This window comes from Pleurodeles waltl, chromosome 2_2 (genome assembly GCF_031143425.1).
Source record: "Pleurodeles waltl isolate 20211129_DDA chromosome 2_2, aPleWal1.hap1.20221129, whole genome shotgun sequence".
Taxonomy (NCBI): Eukaryota; Metazoa; Chordata; class Amphibia; order Caudata; family Salamandridae; genus Pleurodeles; species Pleurodeles waltl.
In genome coordinates this window covers 115,197,523-115,219,781 of record NC_090439.1, presented here as the reverse complement: position 1 = coordinate 115,219,781, position 22,259 = coordinate 115,197,523, and the positions used below count along the sequence as shown (strand labels likewise).

Genomic DNA, 22,259 nt, shown 5'->3' with positions numbered 1-22,259 from the left:
TTACTCAAATGGTGGGGATTTGATCAGAAGGATCTACGTACCAGAGGTCACAATTTATTAAAAGAATGTGGCTTTGCGCAAAGAAAATCCCCTTTTCCTGCATTATAAGCAGTCTGTGGCAGAGAAATGGAATACATACAATAAATAACTCCATCCAGGGCTCTCTGGGAGACAGGAGTGTGACCTGAAGACCTCAAGTCATAAATATGCCACAGACAACCCTGCACACAAGTAAGTTGGAGCTCTATCTTTTTTACAGACAATAAGAAAAAAATCTGTTCTCTCAACTCTCCTCTCCCTTCCCTTCCCTTCACTGCCTCTGTAGGTGATTTCGTCTCTCAAACGCAGTAATGGTTCCAGTAATTTATCATGGCTAGTTATGCTCATTTTATTTCTTCTGCAGACTAATGACGTGATATGTCATATGAAACATGTAATCTGCAGCTCAAAAAAAAAAACTTGTACCTTTTATCACTGAAACTGCTGGATACTGGATGGGTGAGGCAATGTGTGTTTGTTTGAATAAGTGTTTGCAGGGCTTGACTGAGTGGCTGAGAAAATGTGGGTGTCCGTGTATAAGAGTTGTGTGAATGGCAGTGGATGACAATGTGGATGAGTAAATGGGTAGGTGACCAAAGGCAGTGGGTGAGTAGGTGAATGGAAATACGTGGGTAGTGAGGCTCACTCACAAGGTGCAATTCCGTCTTGTATTTGTGCCCCACCACTGCTTTCAGTCACCAGCCACCACTGGAAATAGTATTTCGTGGTCTGGTGAAGTCCTCCTTGACTACTATTTGTTTTACGAGCCAGTGCTCCGATTTCTAACCTCTATGGTCCCCCATCTGTGTATGTCTTAGTAAAGCGGGGCAGTTTTGAACATGTAAAGACACACTGTATAAGTGTTTTGCAAGGCCTGGAAGACTGCATGGATTTCAGCTTGCTGCAGGCAATATTTGTTTTAATATCAGGGAAATCAAAGGTAAAAACCGTCCCAGCTGACCATAAAAGAAATCCACGAAAAGCTAAGAAACGGCCCAACCATGACCTGTCAGCCCAGCAGTTGTGGCTCGCGGGGATTCCTGGGGATGAGGCGGGGTGGCGCGCACAAGAGGTTGATTGGCGGGAGCACGTGAGGAATTAATAATAACATTTAATTGTAAAAAAACAACTTATCTCTGCTCATGCATCACGCAGTGAGCCGCTCCTCTCCTCACCTTTCGGATGTTGCAGGCACAGGCTCCCAGCCTGCCCTGCAGCCAATCCTGACGCTGCTCAAAGCAGCGTCATGATTGGCTGGAAGCGCCCAGCCAGGGTGCTCCTAGGCGGACTGGGAGTCTGTGCAAGCTCTCTCAAGCCTGGCAACTGTGTTCGGGAAATGCGGCCGGCGGGTAGGTTCCCCGCTCTGGACTCTCACCCCCTAATTAGGCGACTTCAGTCCTGGTTTGGCATTATCCCATGGAGCACCGTCCCACATAGAGGATGGCTTACATCTACTTAAATTGTTAGGTGCGTAGCTCTTTGAGTAAGTTTACACTTTTTCATACCTCCATTACACATTTTTGTATTTAGCATAGTGTAGGAGTCATACGTTTGATTTTGGTCCTGATGAAACACCATTTGATCCGTAGGGACTTCTTAGGCGTGAAACATGTTGACCCTTACTAGTGACTGAAGAAACTTTTCTATTTCACCCCTATATATTTTGATTGAGTGGTGGAACATTATTTCCATTCCACTCCCTAGTAGTTTTTAACCTTGACCAAGACCCTTGACAATCGATAAAATTTAGGTTTGTGAGGTTCTTGAGCCAATTTTAATATTTTTTCTCTCTGACTGTAGGTCTAAATTTACTCCTACATCTCTTTGATCACAGCACACATGACCAATTAAGATCTCTGGCAAAGAGCCGCTTTGAGGGGCCCGTCAGATATTGCAGCGCCAGGCTGACAAGGAGCATGCCCTATGATGAAGCATGACATCCAATGGATGTGTGAGGACTTTTGCTTCTGTTTTGCGAAGTGCCTAGTGGATTTCTGTTTTTTCCTGTGGAACAGTGTACCTTTTTGATTTGTACGATAAACTGGGAGTCTGTACACTGGACCAATAAACCTACCGGTCCCTCTTATGGTTAGATAGAATGCCACCCAACAAGCAGTAGAGCAGTCTGGCCCCCACACCCATTCCCCCCACCCGAGTGCAGGACTGTGGCCTGAGACAAAAATAAATGGTTCACGCATGCTGTAGCAATGTAGAGCATGGTTCAATGGTAGTTCAGGCCCTATGATCAGAAGTGGTCTAAGGGAGGGTACAAAATTTCATGGCAGTAGGGTTCTACCACTAACCATGGCCCTAGAACAATTGGTGATATCAACACAGAGGGTGCATTTATGGACAATCAATGTGGTGGCCTAACGGGTGTTTGACGACAAGCCTGCCGGTCAGGGGGCATCGGGCTGGACTTTCAGCTGCGCTCCAAGCGGTGTGTAGTCCCAGTTTTGGCTACCGAGCTGGAGGCCTGGCCTAAAGCGTGAAGAGTGGAGCAACTAGAGCGGGATGGGTATAAGTGGGGCTGGCCACCCTCAGGGTCCTGGGTAGCTTTCCCCACCTTCACGGTGTTCACAGGCACCAGATGGCAAGGTGGGGCCCACACCATGGTCAGTGTGATTTACCATTGGACATGAGGTAGGCTTAGACTTTGGCTGTTTCACAGCAGCCACTGGGGACTCATTAAAGGGGAGGAAAGCCTCTGCTGTTGTCATAGCCGACTGTAATACATCGATCAAGATATTTGCCCGATACTCAACTGAAGGGAGAGGAAGATCCAGCACTTCAGCCGCTTTCTTAAGTATGGTGTGAAAGGAGGCAATCTCCACCAGTGACCAGCCAGGGGCTAGATTTGTGTCAATATCTGCTGATGTATTCAACCAACTGGCCTTCTCAAAGGACAACAGATCTGATGCATGAAAGGAGAGCATGAAGTGAATATTAGCAGTGTCCCTTGGCCACCTGTGGGTCTGAATCAAATCCATAAAAGTTATGAATCGTGATTCAATACTGCCATTGGGTATTGGACCTTTCCTCTCAGTATTGTTCCTTCTTAAGGAAAAAATTAGCCTCTCTCCTCCCATGGACTTCATCCATTTAATCAGTGGCAGGAGGAGTTTCTGAGAGGGGGTCAAAGATGGGGAATCACCAGGGGCCTTGGGAGTGCCAGCAGCAGCACTGGCATCGGACTCAGGTTTGGTGTCAGGAGCAGGGCCAGAGTCACAGTCAGCATCGAAATCAAAGTTGGAATGGGTAGCCCCATCAAGGGTACCCTGTGTAAGACCAAAGTCAGGCAGTACTGGAAGAACCAGTACAGTGCCAGGTTGATGCCAGGCACTTAAGGGCAGAAGCCTCATATCGTCCTATGGGGCCGAACGACTCACCAGAGGGAACTGTTGTTCTCCAAAACATAGCCAGCAGAGGATAAGAAAGATGGCTGGATCAGTATTCTGTGGTGGAAACTCAGGTAACACAGAGGCCGGTATTCCCATAAGTGCTGAGGGGAGTGGCACTGGTGCTGGTAGCACTGGCAAGGCCAACAAAGACAATGCCACTAACTCCAGCTCCAGAGAGGAATGAACTAGGGGCAAAACACAGACTGGAGGCCTGTTCCTGGATTTCTTTATGTGAAAAGAGGAATGCTTCTTTTTCGTCTTGTGGTGCCTCACCTTCTCCCTTGAGGATTTAGAAGACAGCAGAGAGTGAGATGGAAATCCGGACCTCATCCTGGACCTTGACATCAACTGGCAACATCCCTGATGGTCATCTCTGGCATTGGCCAGGAAGAGCATGGCCTCCCATTCCTTGATGGCTTTAAGGTTCATTCCGACGCAGAGGTTGCACAATGCAGAGCACCTCAAACCAAGACATCACAGACAGTCATCATGTAGGTGTGTTATGGCTATTCCTCCATCGTACTTGCAGCAGGGCCTAAACCCTGACTTCTTTGGTGAGGACATTTTAGAAGCAATGCACCAACATCTTTTGAGAGCAAAACTCTCTTTTCCTCAAAAGAAGGAAGGTGAGAAGCTCCGAACCCACATCAAAAGACACAGAAAAAAATGGAACAGATGAGGACTGATGTCAGTTCTTCAGGGTCGGCACTACATGACTCCTGTGAAGCCACCACAACTCTACTTCCGGTGTTGAGATGCAGCCAGAGCCCCCCGCAGCCCTGGACAGCAATATTAGACGTTTACTGGTCCAGACTGGAATTTACAGGTAGATTGATCCATCAGAATGTATATGAATGTAATTTAATCAATTACTGGTCTTCCACATACCTCTTACGTTTGCTTATACAATGCTACTTGGCAATTAAGTAGTGGTCAAAAAAAATTCATACCTTGTGAAAATCCATCATCAAAGTCCTGATGCATAACTCTCTGTGGAAAGTTAACTCCTGCTCCCCAAGCAACAAGTGGAGTCAGTGTCTCTGAAGGATGGCCAGCTCCATGGGACCCTAAAGATGAAAAGACGAAACAAACTATCATCGTTTATTGCTGATACAAGCATAACAGAGCTGAAGATGCATTTTTGGAAATAATCTTATTCTTAATTGATTGGGCTTACTTTCATACCAGTCTGTGCTCGTCAGGTCTGAGAATACACCTCATGCTTTGTTGGAGCTGGAAATCTCCAAACCTTAGGCAGAGTGTTGTGCTTCAGTACTGATGCCTGGTAGCCAATCACAATATGAATGTTTGGTATGAGGCAGCATCATGATTGGCTTATTTACTGTGACGCTGCACCAATAGTGTGACACAGTGTGAGGCTGCAATATACTATAAACCACCATGCTGCTTGTAGCAGCTCATCAGTGTCATTCACACTGCCTAAGTAAGCATGTGCCCAATAGTGGAGCGAAATTTAAAAAAAAGCACTGCCTATCCTTCCTTCCCAATATCCAACACAACCATCTGTGAAAGAAGGATTAGTGGCAGGCTGCCAGGAAGCAGAAGGTGAGTCATAGTGAGAAGGATGTATGCTGGCAGGGAGTATTGTCAGCCATCAAATGAGAGAGAGACAGAGAGCGAGAGAAAGAGAGTGCAAATGTGTGTGTCTGAATGAGGTATACTGGTGTTTGTGTTGATGCAGAAAATCTGCAGTACATGTAATGACTCTGCCACATCGGGGTACGCAGGGGAACTAAAGTTTTATTGGGCAGGTAAGCACATTATGGCGTTAACTACCGAATGAAGAACACACAGTGGCAGCAGCTAGCCTATGAAGGTGGACATTAAAAACACATATAATGATACAGACTCATTTATGAGGAGCTCACAATGGCACTGAAAGCTTAAGGCAGTGATACACTATGGCACTAACTGGCCTGGCTGGGAATATCAGGGGAAGATCAAGCCATTAACTGTCTTGTGGTTGGATGGAACTGGATTGTACATCTTCCGCATGTAAATTGTTGTGACTTGGATGAGGCATTATTTTAGGATCCCACTTAACGGTATCGTGTTCCAATATCGTGTGTTCACTAAAAGATTTTTTAAGACACTGCTTCCCTTTTTCTTTGAGCTAAGCTAATGTTCAAGAACTAAAAATCATGTGAAAAAAGCCCAGGGCCAAAAAACAAAGAGCAAAATAGCCGGACTGAAGATTACGTTTATTGATAATGTGACAGAACTCCTCTCAATGTAAGAAATTCGAGTAAATGTGCCTATTCCTAAAATGTTAGCAGTACTGACATTAGTAGATAAGGCTCCCCAGACACAGGTTCTCTAGCTGGTATAAATCAAAAGTTGGACTTACACCTTTTTAAAAAGTAATGAGTGAGAACATAAAAAATAAGTACTTCTGTGTATTATTAGAGTGTATCAGATTGGGATATCCAACTCCTTAAGCACATTATTAATTCTTTTGAAGTATTATACAGTGGAAAACAAACCCAGTCAGTGTCAAAGCACTTTACATAAGCGTTTTGTACTTAAGAAGATTTGCATTTTGTTACACTGGATAATTTAGTGTGGTTTCACTTACGAACGATTGCATAAAAGTTACAAATACAAATGTCCTGTTTCTAGTGAACAAACTAATCTGTAACTAGATGATTCCAAAGGGATGAAGGTGTTTCACCATTTAGAGGCCTGTTAGGCATTTTAAAGGTCATAAAGAAGTATTCCTGGGTTATTCCTATAGATTCTTACATGCAAGTGTGAACTGGCCCCAATTCATCTAAAATGGGAAGGAATGGGAATATTCACATACAATCAGCACAAACAGGATTGCCGTCTTCTTTGAACGTTTTACAAAGGCATGTAACAGTAAGTAAAAGAGTACTCCTCTAGTACTACTTCCCATACTCCTAATCAAAACACATATATATATATTTATATATATATATATATATATATATATATATATATATATTTATATAACCAACGGTATTCACCGCACTCCACGAAGTCTCAATAGTGCATATTTATTTCAAAATAACAACCACCAACGCGTTTCAACTCCCCATGGAGTCTTGTTCAGAGTGAATGAGTCCCTTTTCCCTTCTGCTATTTATACTCAATATCACGACATCATACACAATGCATTATGGATAGTGTAGTTTACATGTTACAATTACAATTAAAATTAGTGATTTTTTAAATTTAAAATTTAAAATCCCATTCTCAATACATAATACTGTTCACTTGTGTTCTTCTTTGTTCTTCCAATCCTTTCTAATTTATGATTTTGTACTGTTTGTATTTACTATTTACTTTTTCATTTTCACTATTTACGCTATACATGCATAACAATATTTGCCCTTTGACATTTGTTTCATTTGCCTTTTTTATATATATATATATAAATAGTATCACTTTTATATTACAGCATATTCCAGTCAAACAATTATTGCTTTGTGTCTACATTGATCTTAAGAGATTTATTACATTCATTCCTTATGATATTTTTACATTATAATTATTTTTTTTTCTCTTATTTTATTCTATTCTATTGGTTCCACACAAACAACAATGAATGCCTTTTCTCTCCAACTTGATGACTATCGTTATTTGACTGGAATATCATATAGTTTAGTGATGTTAATCAATGACCACCCTACATGGTTGCTGTTGTTACCATGTGTTTTTCCATATTCCGAAATTATAAATGTACATGTAATTCCTCATCCATATTCAGTCCATAAGGCATTTTAGTACGGAGCTGAATAATGAATTTACTCTCCATTTGCCGTAACGTTCGAATTTATATATATAAAAAAAAACAAAGGCTACAGGGATGTTATAGTTAGGCTCCCATTTTAAATGTCCAAAACCATAGAAATCCACCTGTTATTGTTATCTCAAGTAGCTATAACTTGTGCCCTAAAGTAACTAAAAACTCGCACCACCGCCATGCGCAGTTTTTTCTTAATTGTTTTTACAGCCAATATTACATTGATGTTATCAGTGATGTTATCAAAGATGTCAAAAGTGCTGTAATCTGTGGGGTAATTAGCAGTGCATGACGAAGGTACGAGTATCGCGCACTGTGAAGAAAAATCATTTAAAACTCCCAAACACTCCTATATCACACAACAGGGATCAGGGTACCTCCAAACTGACCCCTTTTGCTGCTTTTCATTTTGTTTTTCAGCCTCAGAGACCCTCTCCCATGACATAAAATGGTGGCTACAACTTTCTGTTTAGGTTGTGGCCAGCCAACTACACTTCTAATTGCGCACGCATTCATGAAAAATTGTGAATATTCATAATACATTTGCAAGCTCAGAAATACAAATTTGGATTTTCTTTAATTTCTCGTAAACTACAGAACGGATTTATACCGAATAAGCAAAAGAGTAATCTGCATACCGAAAGCTAGCTTGCTGCCAACTTCAGTGCAATTATGTACAGTGGTTTGGGCTGTAGTCGTGTCTAAAGCTCCTATGGGAATTAATATGGGAAATGCAACTTTTTTGACACTCCCCCTCCCTTTCCTTGGCTATCGCTTTACGGATCACCCCAAAACTTTCTGTGTGCAACATGAATCACTGGGGTACTTTTTGGGGAATATTTTGTAAAGATTCGTCAAACGGTCCCAAAGATATAGGCAAGTTAAAAAAAATGCTTTTTCTATGGAAACATGGTCCTAACTATAACTAACTACTGGCAACCGTCAGTAGGTAATATCTATATATAAATGCAGGTATGTTTTTTTATTTTTTATTTTCTCTCTCTCTATCTCTCTCTCTCATTTTTACATGGGTGAGTCTTCTTATTAAATGTTTGCCAGTGGTGTCAAAGATTGTATTTCACAGAAAGTTGTTCTAACTTTGAATTATTTCCCATAATTCACTGTGCTGAATTCATACACAGGTTAATTAGTTTCCTTAAACAAATAAAAAAGTGAAACATAATATCCTCTGTTTTTTCAGTGCAAAAAAAGACTTTCACATTAAGGGTGCTGTTGTTGGGTCATTAATGAGAACCCCTGGCAAGCTCACTCCTGTAGATCCACTCTTGATGCAAGCATCTACAATAAATCTTCCTATCTGTGGGAGAATAAGAATTGTATATGCAGAAACCTGTCAGCAAAAGATACACTGTTCCACATTGTACTTTATTTTCTTTCTGTATCAATGTGTTGTTAAACCTATTCGGTGGTGTCAATGTCATACAAAAAAACACATCTTAAACAGTGTCTTTGTAATTTCCTTGCAATGCACTTTGCATTTGAAATCGGATTTATAATAACACAAATTTTTGCACTAAACACATTAAAAAATTGGTACATTAATCCCAACAAACACACAGATTTCTCAAAACAATGAAAAACATATGTGCAGTCTCACGCAGACAATGACTACTAAACGGATGACGCTCAAATGCTCTAAATATTTCTAAAGAGTACTGAAAACAATTAATGAATCATTTAGTAAAAAAATAACATACAACATGTTTAATATGGGCCTATATTGCCATCTCGTGTTTCAGGAAACATATATAAACCACTAGCTTTCAGCCTCGTGTTTTGTATGTCAACTGAACTCCTGGATGGCAATAAAAGCCCATGTTACAGAATTAACCCTTATGTTTTCTCTCCTCTCTATGTATATAGACAAGGCATCATATACACTGATGTGTAGGAGAACATCAGCTGCCCTCCTTCCACTGTTAGATAACTCCGGAAATGTGAAGTCTTACCCCAGTCAGTCATTCCATGATCTGAGGTGAAGACAAAGGCAGTCTTCCCATCATTCCCATAAAAATCTTCCAACAAGGAAACCATTTCTTTCAACCCTTCATCAACCTTCTTGATATTCTCCTTGTACTCCCTGTACAGTTGGGAAACATTAAAAGAAAAATGCAATCTAGCATTAAACAAAGCATTTATATCAACTTCAGATAGGTTCCTGTATACCTGTATATTCGTTAAAAGTGATACTACAGAAGAAGCCCTAAGAAACTCGAAGGCAGGTTAAATGCAAACAGATTTCTTTTCTAAATAGTTACACATATGAGCGTATTGGACACCTGCCTGCCTTCTTAACGATGGATGAAATTGTACCACACACACATTGGATCCATTTTTGTTACTATCATTCCTATTGTGTTTTGGACCAATACATTCAGCGCCCTGCGGTGGGCATTTGTGCACGGGGGTGGTGGTGGGAGGAGCAGAAGTTGTTGCCAGGCCATTTTTACAACAAGATATGAGTGGCGAAATAGAAGGATGCTCGCCTGTAATAACCCAAGGACAATGATGAGTTAGGAGGGACAATACGCAGAGACACGGAGTAACTGCACATACAGGGAGTGCAGAATTATTAGGCAAATGAGTATTTTGACCACATCATCCTCTTTATGCATGTTGTCTTACTCCAAGCTGTATAGGCACGAAAGCCTACTACCAATTAAGCATATTAGGTGATGTGCATCTCTGTAATGAGAAGGGGTGTGGTCTAATGACATCAACACCCTATATCAGGTGTGCATAATTATTAGGCAACTTCCTTTCCTTTGGCAAAATGGGTCAAAAGAAGGACTTGACAGGCTCAGAAAAGTCAAAAATAGTGAGATATCTTGCAGAGGGATGCAGCACTCTTAAAATTGCAAAGCTTCTGAAGCGTGATCATCGAACAATCAAGCGTTTCATTCAAAATAGTCAACAGGGTCGCAAGAAGCGTGTGGAAAAACCAAGGCGCAAAATAACTGCCCATGAACTGAGAAAAGTCAAGCGTGCAGCTGCCACGATGCCACTTGCCACCAGTTTGGCCATATTTCAGAGCTGCAACATCACTGGAGTGCCCAAAAGCACAAGGTGTGCAATACTCGGAGACATGGCCAAGGTAAGAAAGGCTGAAAGACGACCACCACTGAACAAGACACACAAGCTGAAACGTCAAGACTGGGCCAAGAAATATCTCAAGACTGATTTTTCTAAGGTTTTATGGACTGATGAAATGAGAGTGAGTCTTGATGGGCCAGATGGATGGGCCCGTGGCTGGATTGGTAAAGGGCAGAGAGCTCCAGTCTGACTCAGACGCCAGTAAGGTGGAGGTGGAGTACTGGTTTGGGCTGGTATCATCAAAGATGAGCCTGTGGGGCCTTTTCGGGTTGAGGGTGGAGTCAAGCTCAACTCCCAGTCCTACTGCCAGTTCCTGGAAGACACCTTCTTCAAGCAGTGGTACAGGAAGAAGTCTGCATCCTTCAAGAAAAACATGATTTTCATGCAGGACAATGCTCCATCACACGCGTCCAAGTACTCCACAGCGTGGCTGGCAAGAAAGGGTATAAAAGAAGGAAATCTAATGACATGGCCTCCTTGTTCACCTGATCTGAACCCCATTGAGAACCTGTGGTCCATCATCAAATGTGAGATTTACAAGGAGGGAAAACAGTACACCTCTCTGAACAGTGTCTGGGAGGCTGTGGTTGCTGCTGCACGCAATGTTGATGGTGAACAGATCAAAACACTGACAGAATCCATGGATGGCAGGCTTTTGAGTGTCCTTGCAAAGAAAGGTGGCTATATTGGTCACTGATTTGTTTTTGTTTTGTTTTTGAATGTCAGAAATGTATATTTGTGAATGTTGAGATGTTATATTGGTTTCACTGGTAATAATAAATAATTGAAATGGGTATATATTTGTTTTTTGTTAAGTTGCCTAATAATTATGCACAGTAATAGTCACCTGCACACACAGATATCCCCCTAACATAGCTAAAACTAAAAACAAACTAAAAACTACTTCCAAAAATATTCAGCTTTGATATTAAGGAGTTTTTTGGGTTCATTGAGAACATGGTTGTTGTTCAATAATAAAATTAATCCTCAAAAATACAACTTGCCTAATAATTCTGCACTCCCTGTATTTACTCCTACTACAAGTTAACCCCCATGGAATGAGAAATAGCCATGCGTACCCAGACTTACCAGACGGAATTGTGCATGATGTAAATGGTTCTGTTAAACCTCGTGGAACTGGAATTTCAAATCCTATGGGGTGTAACCCATATATTTAACACCTGATCTGAACGGCTCTTAACTCTACGTGAGAGAATTAGTTCTTGCAGGGAAATGGTTAAGAGAAGCAGGGAGGGTGTGAGAGGAAAGTCGAGGATGCTGTCTTGTAGTGGGGTGCTTTACATGCTCCCCCAATCTTTTGGAAGGGGGCCAGGCAGGGACTGGGCCCTGGGCAGCGGAGCCAAGCTGCATCCAACCCATTCTTGATGTGATTTTACCAGGCGGAGTTTTCACTCTTATAACTGAACTGAGAGGAGTCCCATCTCTCGATTCTGCTCCACTCAACTTGTAATCTGGCGCTAGTATTTGTATTTTAGCTCTTTCATTGCCATGTCTTGGAAATATTTTTCACCTGGTAGAAGGATATTGAACCTGTGCCAAAGCAGAAAAGGAGTGAGGCCTGGGAATGATGGTTCTGCCCTTGGGCCCTTGGGTGCCTCAATAACTAGTTTCAAATAACTGAAAATGTGTCTGGAAATAACAACCCGACTCTGGCTGAATAAATTAAGAAGGCCTAGGGTCTAATAGTATCTCGCTTAATTTAAACCATAGAAATTATGGGAGAATATAATCACAAAAATATTGATTGACAGGCTCAACTAGAAAGGCAAAGGGTTGAGGGCATCCGCAATATACCCCTCGCAGGCGAGAATCATAGGTTCTTGCAAGGTTCAAGGGGGAAAGTCTGGGGATTATGAATTATGTAACGATAGAATGAGTTGGCAGGTCAGAACTGCAGGAAAACACACACTTCCTCAAGGTCTGAAGTCAACTCAGTGTAGAATTCTAAACCTATAGGCTGATGTGGAACAGACATCGTATGGGAAACCCTACAAGTTCATGGCACCAGAACCAAGAGTCTCATCATGTTAAGAAATGCATATTTAGAATCGGAATTTAAAGGTATAAATATAGACACTGAACTCAATTAGCATACCTAGATACCTGGAAGAGAAGCATCAGATCACATGTTTTTGCCTCGAAGCACAAAATGCAAGTTGCATAACCAACTGTTTAGTCCCCGTTTACATAATATAATATCTGTTAAAGGTATAACCAGTTCAGTAACTGTGAGTTCGGCAAACATGCGCAGCTTTGACATGTCAGAGACGGCTACATTTTAAATGTTAAAAGTCTTTATAAACCTTGAGAAGGGGTTTGCAGATCTCACGGAGGACCAAATAGAATAATAAGCTACCAGTGTAGCTGCGAAGCTCTGAATTTAAACTGAAATATAAAGCTGTCTATACAAATGAAGCATCGAGCATATAAAGCTAAACAGTTAAACAATCTGCAAAAACTGCAACTGCAGGTGCTGAGTGGGACAGACATCTTTAAAACAGTGACAATAGACACTGCAAAAACGCCTAATACAGCACTAGGGACCTGGGGCCAGATGTAGCAATATACCAAATTGCGACTTGCAATTTGCGAGTCCCTGCGACTCGCAAATTGCAAGTCGCAATTTGGTATGCAGAAAGGTGTCTCAGACACCTTCTGCGAGTCGCTATGGGGTCGCAAAGACCCACCTCATTAATATTAATGAGGTGGGTCGCAATTTGCGCCCCCATAGAGACTCTGGGCACTCACGGGGATGGAGGCCTGCTGGGAACAGCAGACATCCATGTCCGTGACTGCTTTTAAATAAAGCAGTTTTTTTTTTCCAAGTGTAGCCCGTTTTCCTTAAAGGAAAACGAGCTGCACTTAGAAAAAAAAAACGAAACCTTTTGTTTCAGATTTTTTCAGGGCAGGCAGTGGTCCTTTGGACCACTGCCTGCTCTGAAAAAATATTTTTGGGTCCAGTCACAAAGGGGAAGGGGTCCCATGGGGACCCCTTCCTGTTTGCGAGTGGGTTACCATCCACTTCAAGTGGATGGTAACTGCGACTCCATTTGCGACCGAGTACGCGGTCGCAAATGGAATTGCATACCACTGCGACTCGCAAATAGGAAGGGAACACCCCTTCCTAATTGCGACTCGGAAATGCATTTTGCGAGTCGGTTCCGACTCGCAAAATGCATTTCTACATAGCAAACACGCATTTGCGACTCGCAAACGGCGATTTTCGCCGTTTGCGAGTCGCAAAGTGTTTGCTACATCTGGCCCCTATTTCCTACAGGGGAATGGGAATACTTTGGGAGACCGGAGATCACGGTGTGCACCACTGCAGAAGCACTGTGTCTCACGAGGCGTGCCCAAAGGGCCCTGTAACCAGTGTGCATCAGTTAAATGGCATGTGACTACTACGCCTGCACACATCTTACTCAATATGTGCCTGAAAGACATGGACTCTTGTGTGGATGAACACAGAAAGTTCCAGAGAGTAAGTTACCAGTAAACTGGCAGACAGACTTGAAGTACTGGGCCTCGATTATCATCCTCGCTCACAGAGTAATTCTCCCTGGAAGACTCAAAGCTGGGAAAGACATTTATGGGGAAAGAGACAGAGCGCTCAGGGGGCCAAAGCCAGACAAGAGCGCACTAGAACAGGCTAAGCCCCCAAAAGGAAGGTTCCCAGGGGACTAATTCCTCTTATCAGGCTTCCTGGTGGTTAGGAAGTAGGGACATTTGGATACGCAATTCACCAGGCTCCAGCAAGGCAGCGAAAGGATGATGGTGGGTGGATCACCACTATAGGGCTACCAACTAGAGTGGGTGGAAGAGGGCACAGGTAGGACCTGGCTTAATGCCCAAGAGGACTGGGCCTCCTACAGAGCTTTTACAAGCCAGGTGCGCTAAACCATAATCTCCCATAAAAATCTCCAAGGATTACCCGTCCGTCACGGTATACCCTTATAGGTTCAAAAACAGTTAGACAAGCACTACAGTATAAAGATCCTATTTCAGCACTTAGCAACCACTGCCAGCTGAGACAAGGGAAAGTGGAAGGGGGCCATTCCAAAATTAGGTGGTAGCAGTGGCGGCCGGCAGTTTAAGGAGGGAGGGGAGCGGGCGGGAAGCACACTCACACTTTCACACACACGCACGCACATCCATTAACAACACTCATCAACATTCAAACATACACGCACGCACCACACATTAATTTAAAAATATCACACACACACACACACATACTTACCTTCAGACTCCAAGGTCCCAGGAGGGTTGGGACTGCTGCCTTCCCTTTTTTTTTTTTTTTTTTTTTTTTAAAGTATTTTTTATTGAATTTTACAAAACAAATCACTGTGCTACACACGTGTGTTAACATTGACATGATGTTGATGATCTAAAAAATCCTTTGCATTCATCCAACTTAAACAAATTGTACACATCTAGGTCCAGGTGCTCCATCCAGTATTTTTAATTATTGCCTTTGCCGTTGAATGGCATATTTTGGTGTAGAGTGGCCGCACGTCATTCCCAGGGTTGACTCATTGATGTTGGTCAGGGGGGGTGCCGATCTGCTGGGATGCTAGTGTCGAGTGTTTTTGTTGTGCAGGCGAGTGAGTTCTACATGGTGCTCGTGCGTTCGGTGGCTAGTATATTGTCGGTGAGTGTGGGGTGTTGTTGATGGAGTTAGGTATGCCCGCTGCTGGGATGTTGTGTCACAGCCAGCTGCATGACGGTGACTTTCTGGGTGTTAGTGTTATTGCGTAGCTCATGGTAGTTTCTCATAATTTTTTGCCTCCAGCTTAGATACTAATGTACTCCATACTTCGCAGCCTGCTTGTCGCAGCCCCTTGCGCGCTAATTTCTTTAGTACCTGGTACTCTGTGCGGGACCATCGCAGCATGAGGGTGTGCCAAGCTTTCAAATCAGGCGCGTTGGGCACTTTCCAGTTCATGGCTATCAGTCTTTTGTACATTACATAAGCCAGGTCTGTGAACTTATGTAGGTGTTTGTGTTTTTTCCCCCTTGTCCTGAGTCCTAACAGGCAGGACTTGGGGTCCGTGCCCAGGGCGAGGCCCGTCGTTTCTGCTATTATTTTTACCACCCCAGCCCATTCTTTTTGTACCCGAGGACAATCCCAGACCATATGGTAGAATTGCGCCACTGGGGCATTGCATCTAGGGCAGGCCGGGACCGACCCAGGGAATATGCGTTTAATCCTAGCTGGTGCTAAATATGTTTGGTGTATGTAATTGAACTGCGTGTAGCGGAATCTGGGGTTTCTTGACACATCGCGGTTGTGATATAAGGCTTTTGACCATTCTTCCTGTGAGATCGGGACCGGTAAGACGGCATTCCACCTCTCCCTAGCTTTGACCAAGTTGGGTTCAAGGGGCTTACTCAGGAGTTTGTATGAGTTCGAGACGGCTTTTGCTTGGGTATCGTAGCTCAACATGTGGTGTAGTGTGGGGGAGGTCTCTGGCTCTAGTTCTCCAGCCGCCCATGTTTTTCTAATTGAGTAACATATGGCGTGGTAGGCCAAGAATTGTCCCGGGCTCAACGCTGTGAAGGCTTGCATGGATTCAAACGACATTAATTTACCTTCCTCAAAGCAGTCTCCCACTGAATGTATGCCCGCCTCCGACCAGACTGCGGGTGAGTGTGACCCAGTCTCAGCCCAACCGAGAAGCCGCTCCAGCGGGATGAGCGGCGAGTAAGGGAGTTCCTTTGAGCCTTTTTGGATGTACCTCCTCCAACATGCGTGAGCCACTGCCATTAGTGGGTTTTCACTTACGCTTTTTGTTTGTCAGCCATGCGAGCAGGGGGGCCCTTGGAGTCGGGTCGAAAGCCAGGCGGATTCCGCCGACTCAGGCTATGAATCCAGTTCAATATCCACTGTAGCTGCGCGGCCGCATAGTAGAGTTCAAAATTAGGGGTGCCCAGTCCACCTGCGTCGACTGGGCACTGCAGCGTGGAGAGTGCGACCCGCTTCCTGCCCTCACCCCATATGAGCTGTAGTAAGACAACATTCAAATTATTGAAGAAGCTCTTAGGGACAACGAGTGGCAGTGCCGCGAAGTAATATAGCAATCTAGGCAGTATCAGCATGTTCGCTATGGCCACCTTGCCCAGTGGTGAAAGTGGTAGTTTATTCCAGAATCGCATTGACCCCTTCATGGAGGCCATTGCTCTCCCCAGGTTACCATCCCTGAGGTCCTCTGTTTTATGATAGATGTGAACCCCTAGGTATTAAAATGTATCGAAGCACCATTTCAGGCATCCCACTGGGGCGTTTTCTTGTTTCGGTAGGGGCCAGCTGGTTAGTGGGAACAAGCAGGATTTTCCCCAGTTTACCACTAGGCCTGAGATCCCTCCGTACTCAGACAGCAACGATATCACTGAGGGCAGCACCTCTCTTCCTTTCCGTACATATATTAAGGCGTCATCCGCATATAGTGATATAGCATGGTAGGCCCCGTTTCTAATTATCCCCCACCTTTCGTTCATCGCGCGTATTCGCGTAGCCAGTGGTTCCATTGCTATGACAAACAGCAGGGGGGATAAGGGGCAGCCCTGCCGTGTACCCCTGTTGATCGGAAAACTCCCTGATATAACCCCACCCGTCTTCACCCTGGCCTGTGGGTTGGTGTATAGTGTCTGTACCCAGCGTGTGAATTTAGGGCCAATGCCCATTTGCTGCATGGTGGCGAACAAGAAATCCCATTCTAGTGTGTCGAATGCCTTCTCGATGTCAAGTGAGATCACCATTTCCTCGTATGCGTACGGGAGAGTGTCACCCATCACGCTCAGCAGCCTCCGGATATTGAGGAAAGTATTACGTTTTGGGATGAACCCGTTTTGATGTTCGTGTAACAGGGTGTGCATGCAAGGGGCTAACCTGTTAGCCAATATTTTACCTAGTATTTTACAATCTAAGTTTAGCAGTGACAGTGGTCTGTAGGATTTAACATCAGTGGGGTTGTGTCCTTGTTTAGGAAGGACCACTATCATTGCCTCTCTCAGTGTTGGGGGTAAGGTCCCACTGGCCCATGCCTCCTCAAATACTTTCAGCAAGTGGGAGTTTAAACGTGTCGTAAAGGTAGAGTAGTATTCTAATGGGAGGCCGTCTGCGCCTGGCGCTTTATTCCTAGGCAGTTGTGCCAGGGCTAAGTTTAGTTCCCCCAGTGTCAGGGGGGCCTCTAGTGTCTCCCTGTCTGCTTGTGAGAGTTGCACCAGGGGTGAACCCGCCAGTAAGGACACAAGTTGTTGGGTGGTGCATGATGTGCGTTTGGCGTATAAGTTTGTGTAGTATTCCCTGAACATGTCGTTTATTTCTTCCTGTGTGGTAGCCATTGTGCCTGCGCCTGTCCCTATAGCCCCGATAGGTAAGCGCTGCCGGTCCTCGCGCAGGAGCCACGCAAGTAGCCTACCCGATCTATCTCCTTCCATTTGTAGGCGCATCAAGTGGTATTTATAGTCATGTCGGCGAAGTGTGGTGTCGGTCTCAGCGTATTCTGCGCGTGCGTCTTTTAGCGCCGTGTAGGGCGTTTCGTTGCGAGCTACTGCAATTTCTAACGCTCTCAGTTTCTTTTCCAGTTTGCTGGCCTCTGCGTGTAGTGTGTGCCTCACCCCCCAAGTGGTTGAAATACAATGGCCGCGGACCACTACCTTATGCGCATCCCACTCTACTGCTCTTAGGTTTGTGGATCCAACATTTGTTTCCCAGTACTGTTTCAGTGCTGTGCTCATCGTCTCTGTGAATGCCTGATCGTGAAGAGCTTCCACCTGTAGTCTCCACGTGGGGATCGCTGGGCGCTTCCTACCCCAGTTCAGTGTCATTTTAAGCGGTGAGTGATCCGATACTGTCTTAGCTAAGTATTCTGTCCCGCTGACCATTGTGCAAATTTCTTGGGTGCCCCACACTATGTCTATTCTGGTGTGTACCTTATGTGGTATCGAATAGAATGAATATTCCCTTTGCAGTGGGTGTTTCATGCGCCATACATCAGGTAGACTCATATCGCCAGCCCACGTCTGGAGTGGGCGTCTGGCGTTTCTGTTAGCTGTCGCTTTAGGGGGGATGTTTGACCTGTCCAGCGCCGGGTTCGGTATACTGTTGGAGTCCCCACCCCATATGGCAGGGCTTCAGGGTTCACCAATAGTGCTGGGGTGAGTGTGCCCAGGAATTCACATGTCGCGTTATTGGGGGCATATATCCCGATCAGCGATAATTCTCTGCCGTCTAGCCGACCTTCCACTGCCACATACCTGCCTCCTTGGTCTGTCCTGTGCGATGTTTGGAGGAAGGGGACGCCTCCAGCTATCCATATGAGGACCCCTCTAGCGAAGGCCGAGTATGATGTGCCTATTATCTGTCCTCCCCACTTACCCCGCAGTTCTTGTAGGTCAGGGTCCCGGAGGTGGGTCTCTTGTAGGATAGCAATGTGTATGCCCTGGCGCCTAAGGCGTGCGTGCACCCGGGACCTTTTGCTCGGCGTCCCCAGTCCCCTGACATTCCAGGTGACTATTTCATATTGATGTGTGATGTGGTTTGCTTTTTGAGCCATGTACTAATGTGCGAGTCTGTGCCTGACACACTCCCATCTATTGAGCCCTTCCTGATGCCTCCCAGCCCTCACATGTCTGTGTTTGACCCCATCAGCCTCGGCAATGTTCCCTGTGTTTTGAGCGGACCTATACTGTACAAACTAACTTTTACCCCCACTCCCTCCCCAACTGGATCCCTAACCCTACTGTATAATCGTAACAAACTACACACCCCGCGGGTGCGTGAGCAAACCTGTGTCCATGTGGATGTCTGTGGGGGAGCAATTTTACCGACCAGATGTGGCTCGTTTATGGGGCTCACATCTTTCCGCAGACCCGGTCTGCAATTAATGTTGGGCGCTCCCGGGGTGGGTTGTTCCCTCCCCCCATGCTCTATCGCTGCCAGCAGTGCGCCAAGTGGGGAGAAAAGCATTATTCAAAAAAGATACACAGCGACAGAAGTGGTGGCCTCCCACATTTAGTAGCGCACACGTTGTCCTGTGCTGTCCATCAATTTTAGCAATCAGTTCAAGCGGGGGGATGACTCAGCGGATCACAGTCCAAGTGCGTCTGCAGTTCTGGGGGTAAACTCCGGACCCTTTAGCACATCTGTTAGTGTAGAGTCCGAGCTGACCGAGTCCGACTCCGAGCCGTCCTCGGGGTTGACCGGAGGGCCTCAAAGGAGTTCTGTGTTAGCAGGGGAGTTTCTTTCAGGACCTTAGCTCTTTCCTCTGCGGCCTGTTTCTCAGTGGTTTGTCCCCTGGTGCGTCTCTTAGTACGTTTCTACAGGGAGGATTTTAGCCAGTCTTCACCAGTGCCATCGCCCTCCTGGGGGAGAGCGAGCCCTTTGGCGTGGATCCACGTCCAGGCATCCTCCGGGGAGGTAAACAAGTGGGTGCGTTCGTCAGTTGACACTCTTAATTTAGCAGGGAACAGTAAGGCGTACTTGATGTCATGCTCGCGTAGACGCTGTTTTATTTTGGCATAGGAGTTACGTTGTTTTTGTACCTCTTGAGTAAAGTCTGGGTAGGCGTTAACAATTGAGTCCTCATAACTGAAGGGACCTTTGTTGCGGAACTGCTGCAGTATTGCATTGCGGTCTCTAAAATTTAGGAACCTGGCTATCAGCGGTTTTGGCGGTTGGCCCAGAGCCGGGGGTCTTCCTGGGATTCTGTGCGCCCTTTCCACAGAGAAGAACTTCGATGGGGCCCCATTTAGAACTTCTTTGATTAGCCAATGTTCCAGCAAGAGTTCCGAGTTTTGGTCCAGTGATTTTTCAGGGAATCCCAAGAAACGTACATTGTTGCGACGGGATCTACCCTCCGCCTCTTCCGCTCTTCTCCACAATGCCTTCACCTCTGCGTCCAGGCGGAGAATTTGTTTTTGGTTGTCCGAGACTGTGGGAGTCAGTTCACTTAGCACCTCTTCCGTTGATTTCACTCTCTCAGACAGTTTGCGATGGTCCACTCTGAGTAGGTTCAGATCTTGCGATACCGTATCTATTCTGTTTTCCAGTGAGGATTTAGTGTCCATGATTGCCTGTAACACTTTTTCAAATTGTGAGGAGTGGGCCTGGATTGTGCTTTCCAGCAACTGTAAGGTTGGTATTAGCTGTTGGTCGCCGGGTGTCGGGCCGTGTGTACTTCGGTCTTGACTTTTCGCAGATTTGGATTTCCCAGCCATTTTGCTTAACTTTTGGGGGCCCTCCGAGTTGCTGCGCAACGCCACCGAGCACGATCTGGGCGGCTGATTACGCTGATGGCGCACCCGCGCCTCGCCGTTTGTGTCTCCTCACCTCTCGCGTGCTCACGTGGTCACTTGTGTTCTCCGGGCAGGCCAGGCAGTGGTAAAGCACCCCGATGACCAGCCGCCGCTGGACGCCCCGCGGTCCGAAGCACCGGCCCCCTTGGTGCACTCTATATGATGTTTTAGCCTCCGGTTGGTGAGCAGGAGGCGGGGGCGGGCAGGTTTCCCCAGAGGCAGGAACAATAGACAAACGAAGAGAGGAGGGGGAGGGGGAGAACTGTACCCTCGCTACTCCCGTCAGATCCCCCGCAGACGTCGGGCTCCTGGTGCTGAATCCGCCGGTGGGGGGGGGGGTGGAATCCACTGTGTGTGCCAGGCGGGGGGGTCGCCGGCCTGGTCCCCGGAAGCCCCCGGTCTCACCGCTGCGGCCGGGCGCTCTTCCAGTAGAGCAGCGTCACGCACCTCCGTCCAACTTTGGCAGTGAGACTGCTGACCCCACCTCACTCTGTGATGAGGTGTCACTGATTGACCCTCACCCTGGGCACTTCAGGGCTTAAACCTGAAGCGCCCAGGTCGAAGTCAATGGGTGACGCATTCCTCATCACCCGGGGGAGGGCCCGAGGCACCTGTCCTGAGCCAAGGAGGTCACGCCCGTGGGAGCTGTGACCTCTTCAGCTCAGTAAAGTTCAGCTCAGGCAGCCAGGAGTCAGCGCAAATCGCGCATGTCTGCTCCTGACTGCCTGGCCTGAACATGAAGAGTGTCTGTCAGGCTGACCTTTGCTCAGCCTGACAGACACTCTTCATGAGGGGGGCAAAAGGTGGGGGTGTGTGGCCCCTCTGCCCTAAAGGACAGGCTGTGCTAGGGTGGTAGTGTCATCAGGAGAGTGTAATGCATTATTTCAGAGTGGTTAAGGGCTCCAAGAGCCAGATGTAAATTTGAGAAAAAACAGTTCATTAATGACGGGTCCCCTTATGTGTCATTTGTCTATCCGCATGGCTCTGGTATGATTTTATTCTGGACACTGGTTCAGTTGTTTTCTTGTGCTTAGTGAGACAGGTCTTGCAAGTCTTCTCTGTTTCAGAACTACTGTAATAAGGTGGTCATTCTTTTGTGTATCTTAGATTTTAGTTTTTCAGGCTAGACCACCAAGATAGAGGCATTAATACGTTTACCAGTGAGTCGTAGTATTCGATTGGGAGTGTCTTGGGTTGCCACACAAACCCACCCATGCAGAAATGTCCCTGCCCTGCCCGCTTCGCCTCACCACTATCCAGAATGTTAAGTCTGCTCCCCTAAAGGCCCGTGTTAGACACCGTACTGCTATCCACTGCATGGCAGATGCAAATTTTAGGATTGACAAAGTGGAACTTTGCCAGCCTCCAAAAATGTAATCATTTTCTGTTGTCCTTTGTAGGTTTTCCTAGTATATCATATACGGAGTACCCGGGCTGGCGCTGTACATGGTATTATTAGTTGCTTAGCAGCAAAGTACTTCAGCATGAAGGAGATAGACTCCACCAAATGTGTCTTTCATTTAGTGTGAGCAACAAGCCTACAAGACGGCACGACTAATGGTTGGTGGCAGTTGATGATATAATCATGAGTTTTAGGC

At 45.6% G+C, this 22,259-nt stretch overlaps 1 protein-coding gene across 2 annotated transcripts in view; it reads right to left on the bottom strand.

The window, feature by feature from the left end:
- PIGN (phosphatidylinositol glycan anchor biosynthesis class N) overlaps positions 1 to 22,259 on the bottom strand; it is a 988,499-nt gene that overhangs the window by 774,006 nt on the left and 192,234 nt on the right. For both annotated transcript variants that reach the window (XM_069219499.1, XM_069219500.1), the window contains 2 exons: positions 9,198 to 9,328; positions 4,391 to 4,507 (listed from right to left, as the gene is read on the bottom strand). In XM_069219499.1, coding sequence (XP_069075600.1) covers positions 4,391 to 4,507; positions 9,198 to 9,328 — 248 coding nt within the window. The remainder of the gene's footprint in view (positions 1 to 4,390; positions 4,508 to 9,197; positions 9,329 to 22,259) is intronic.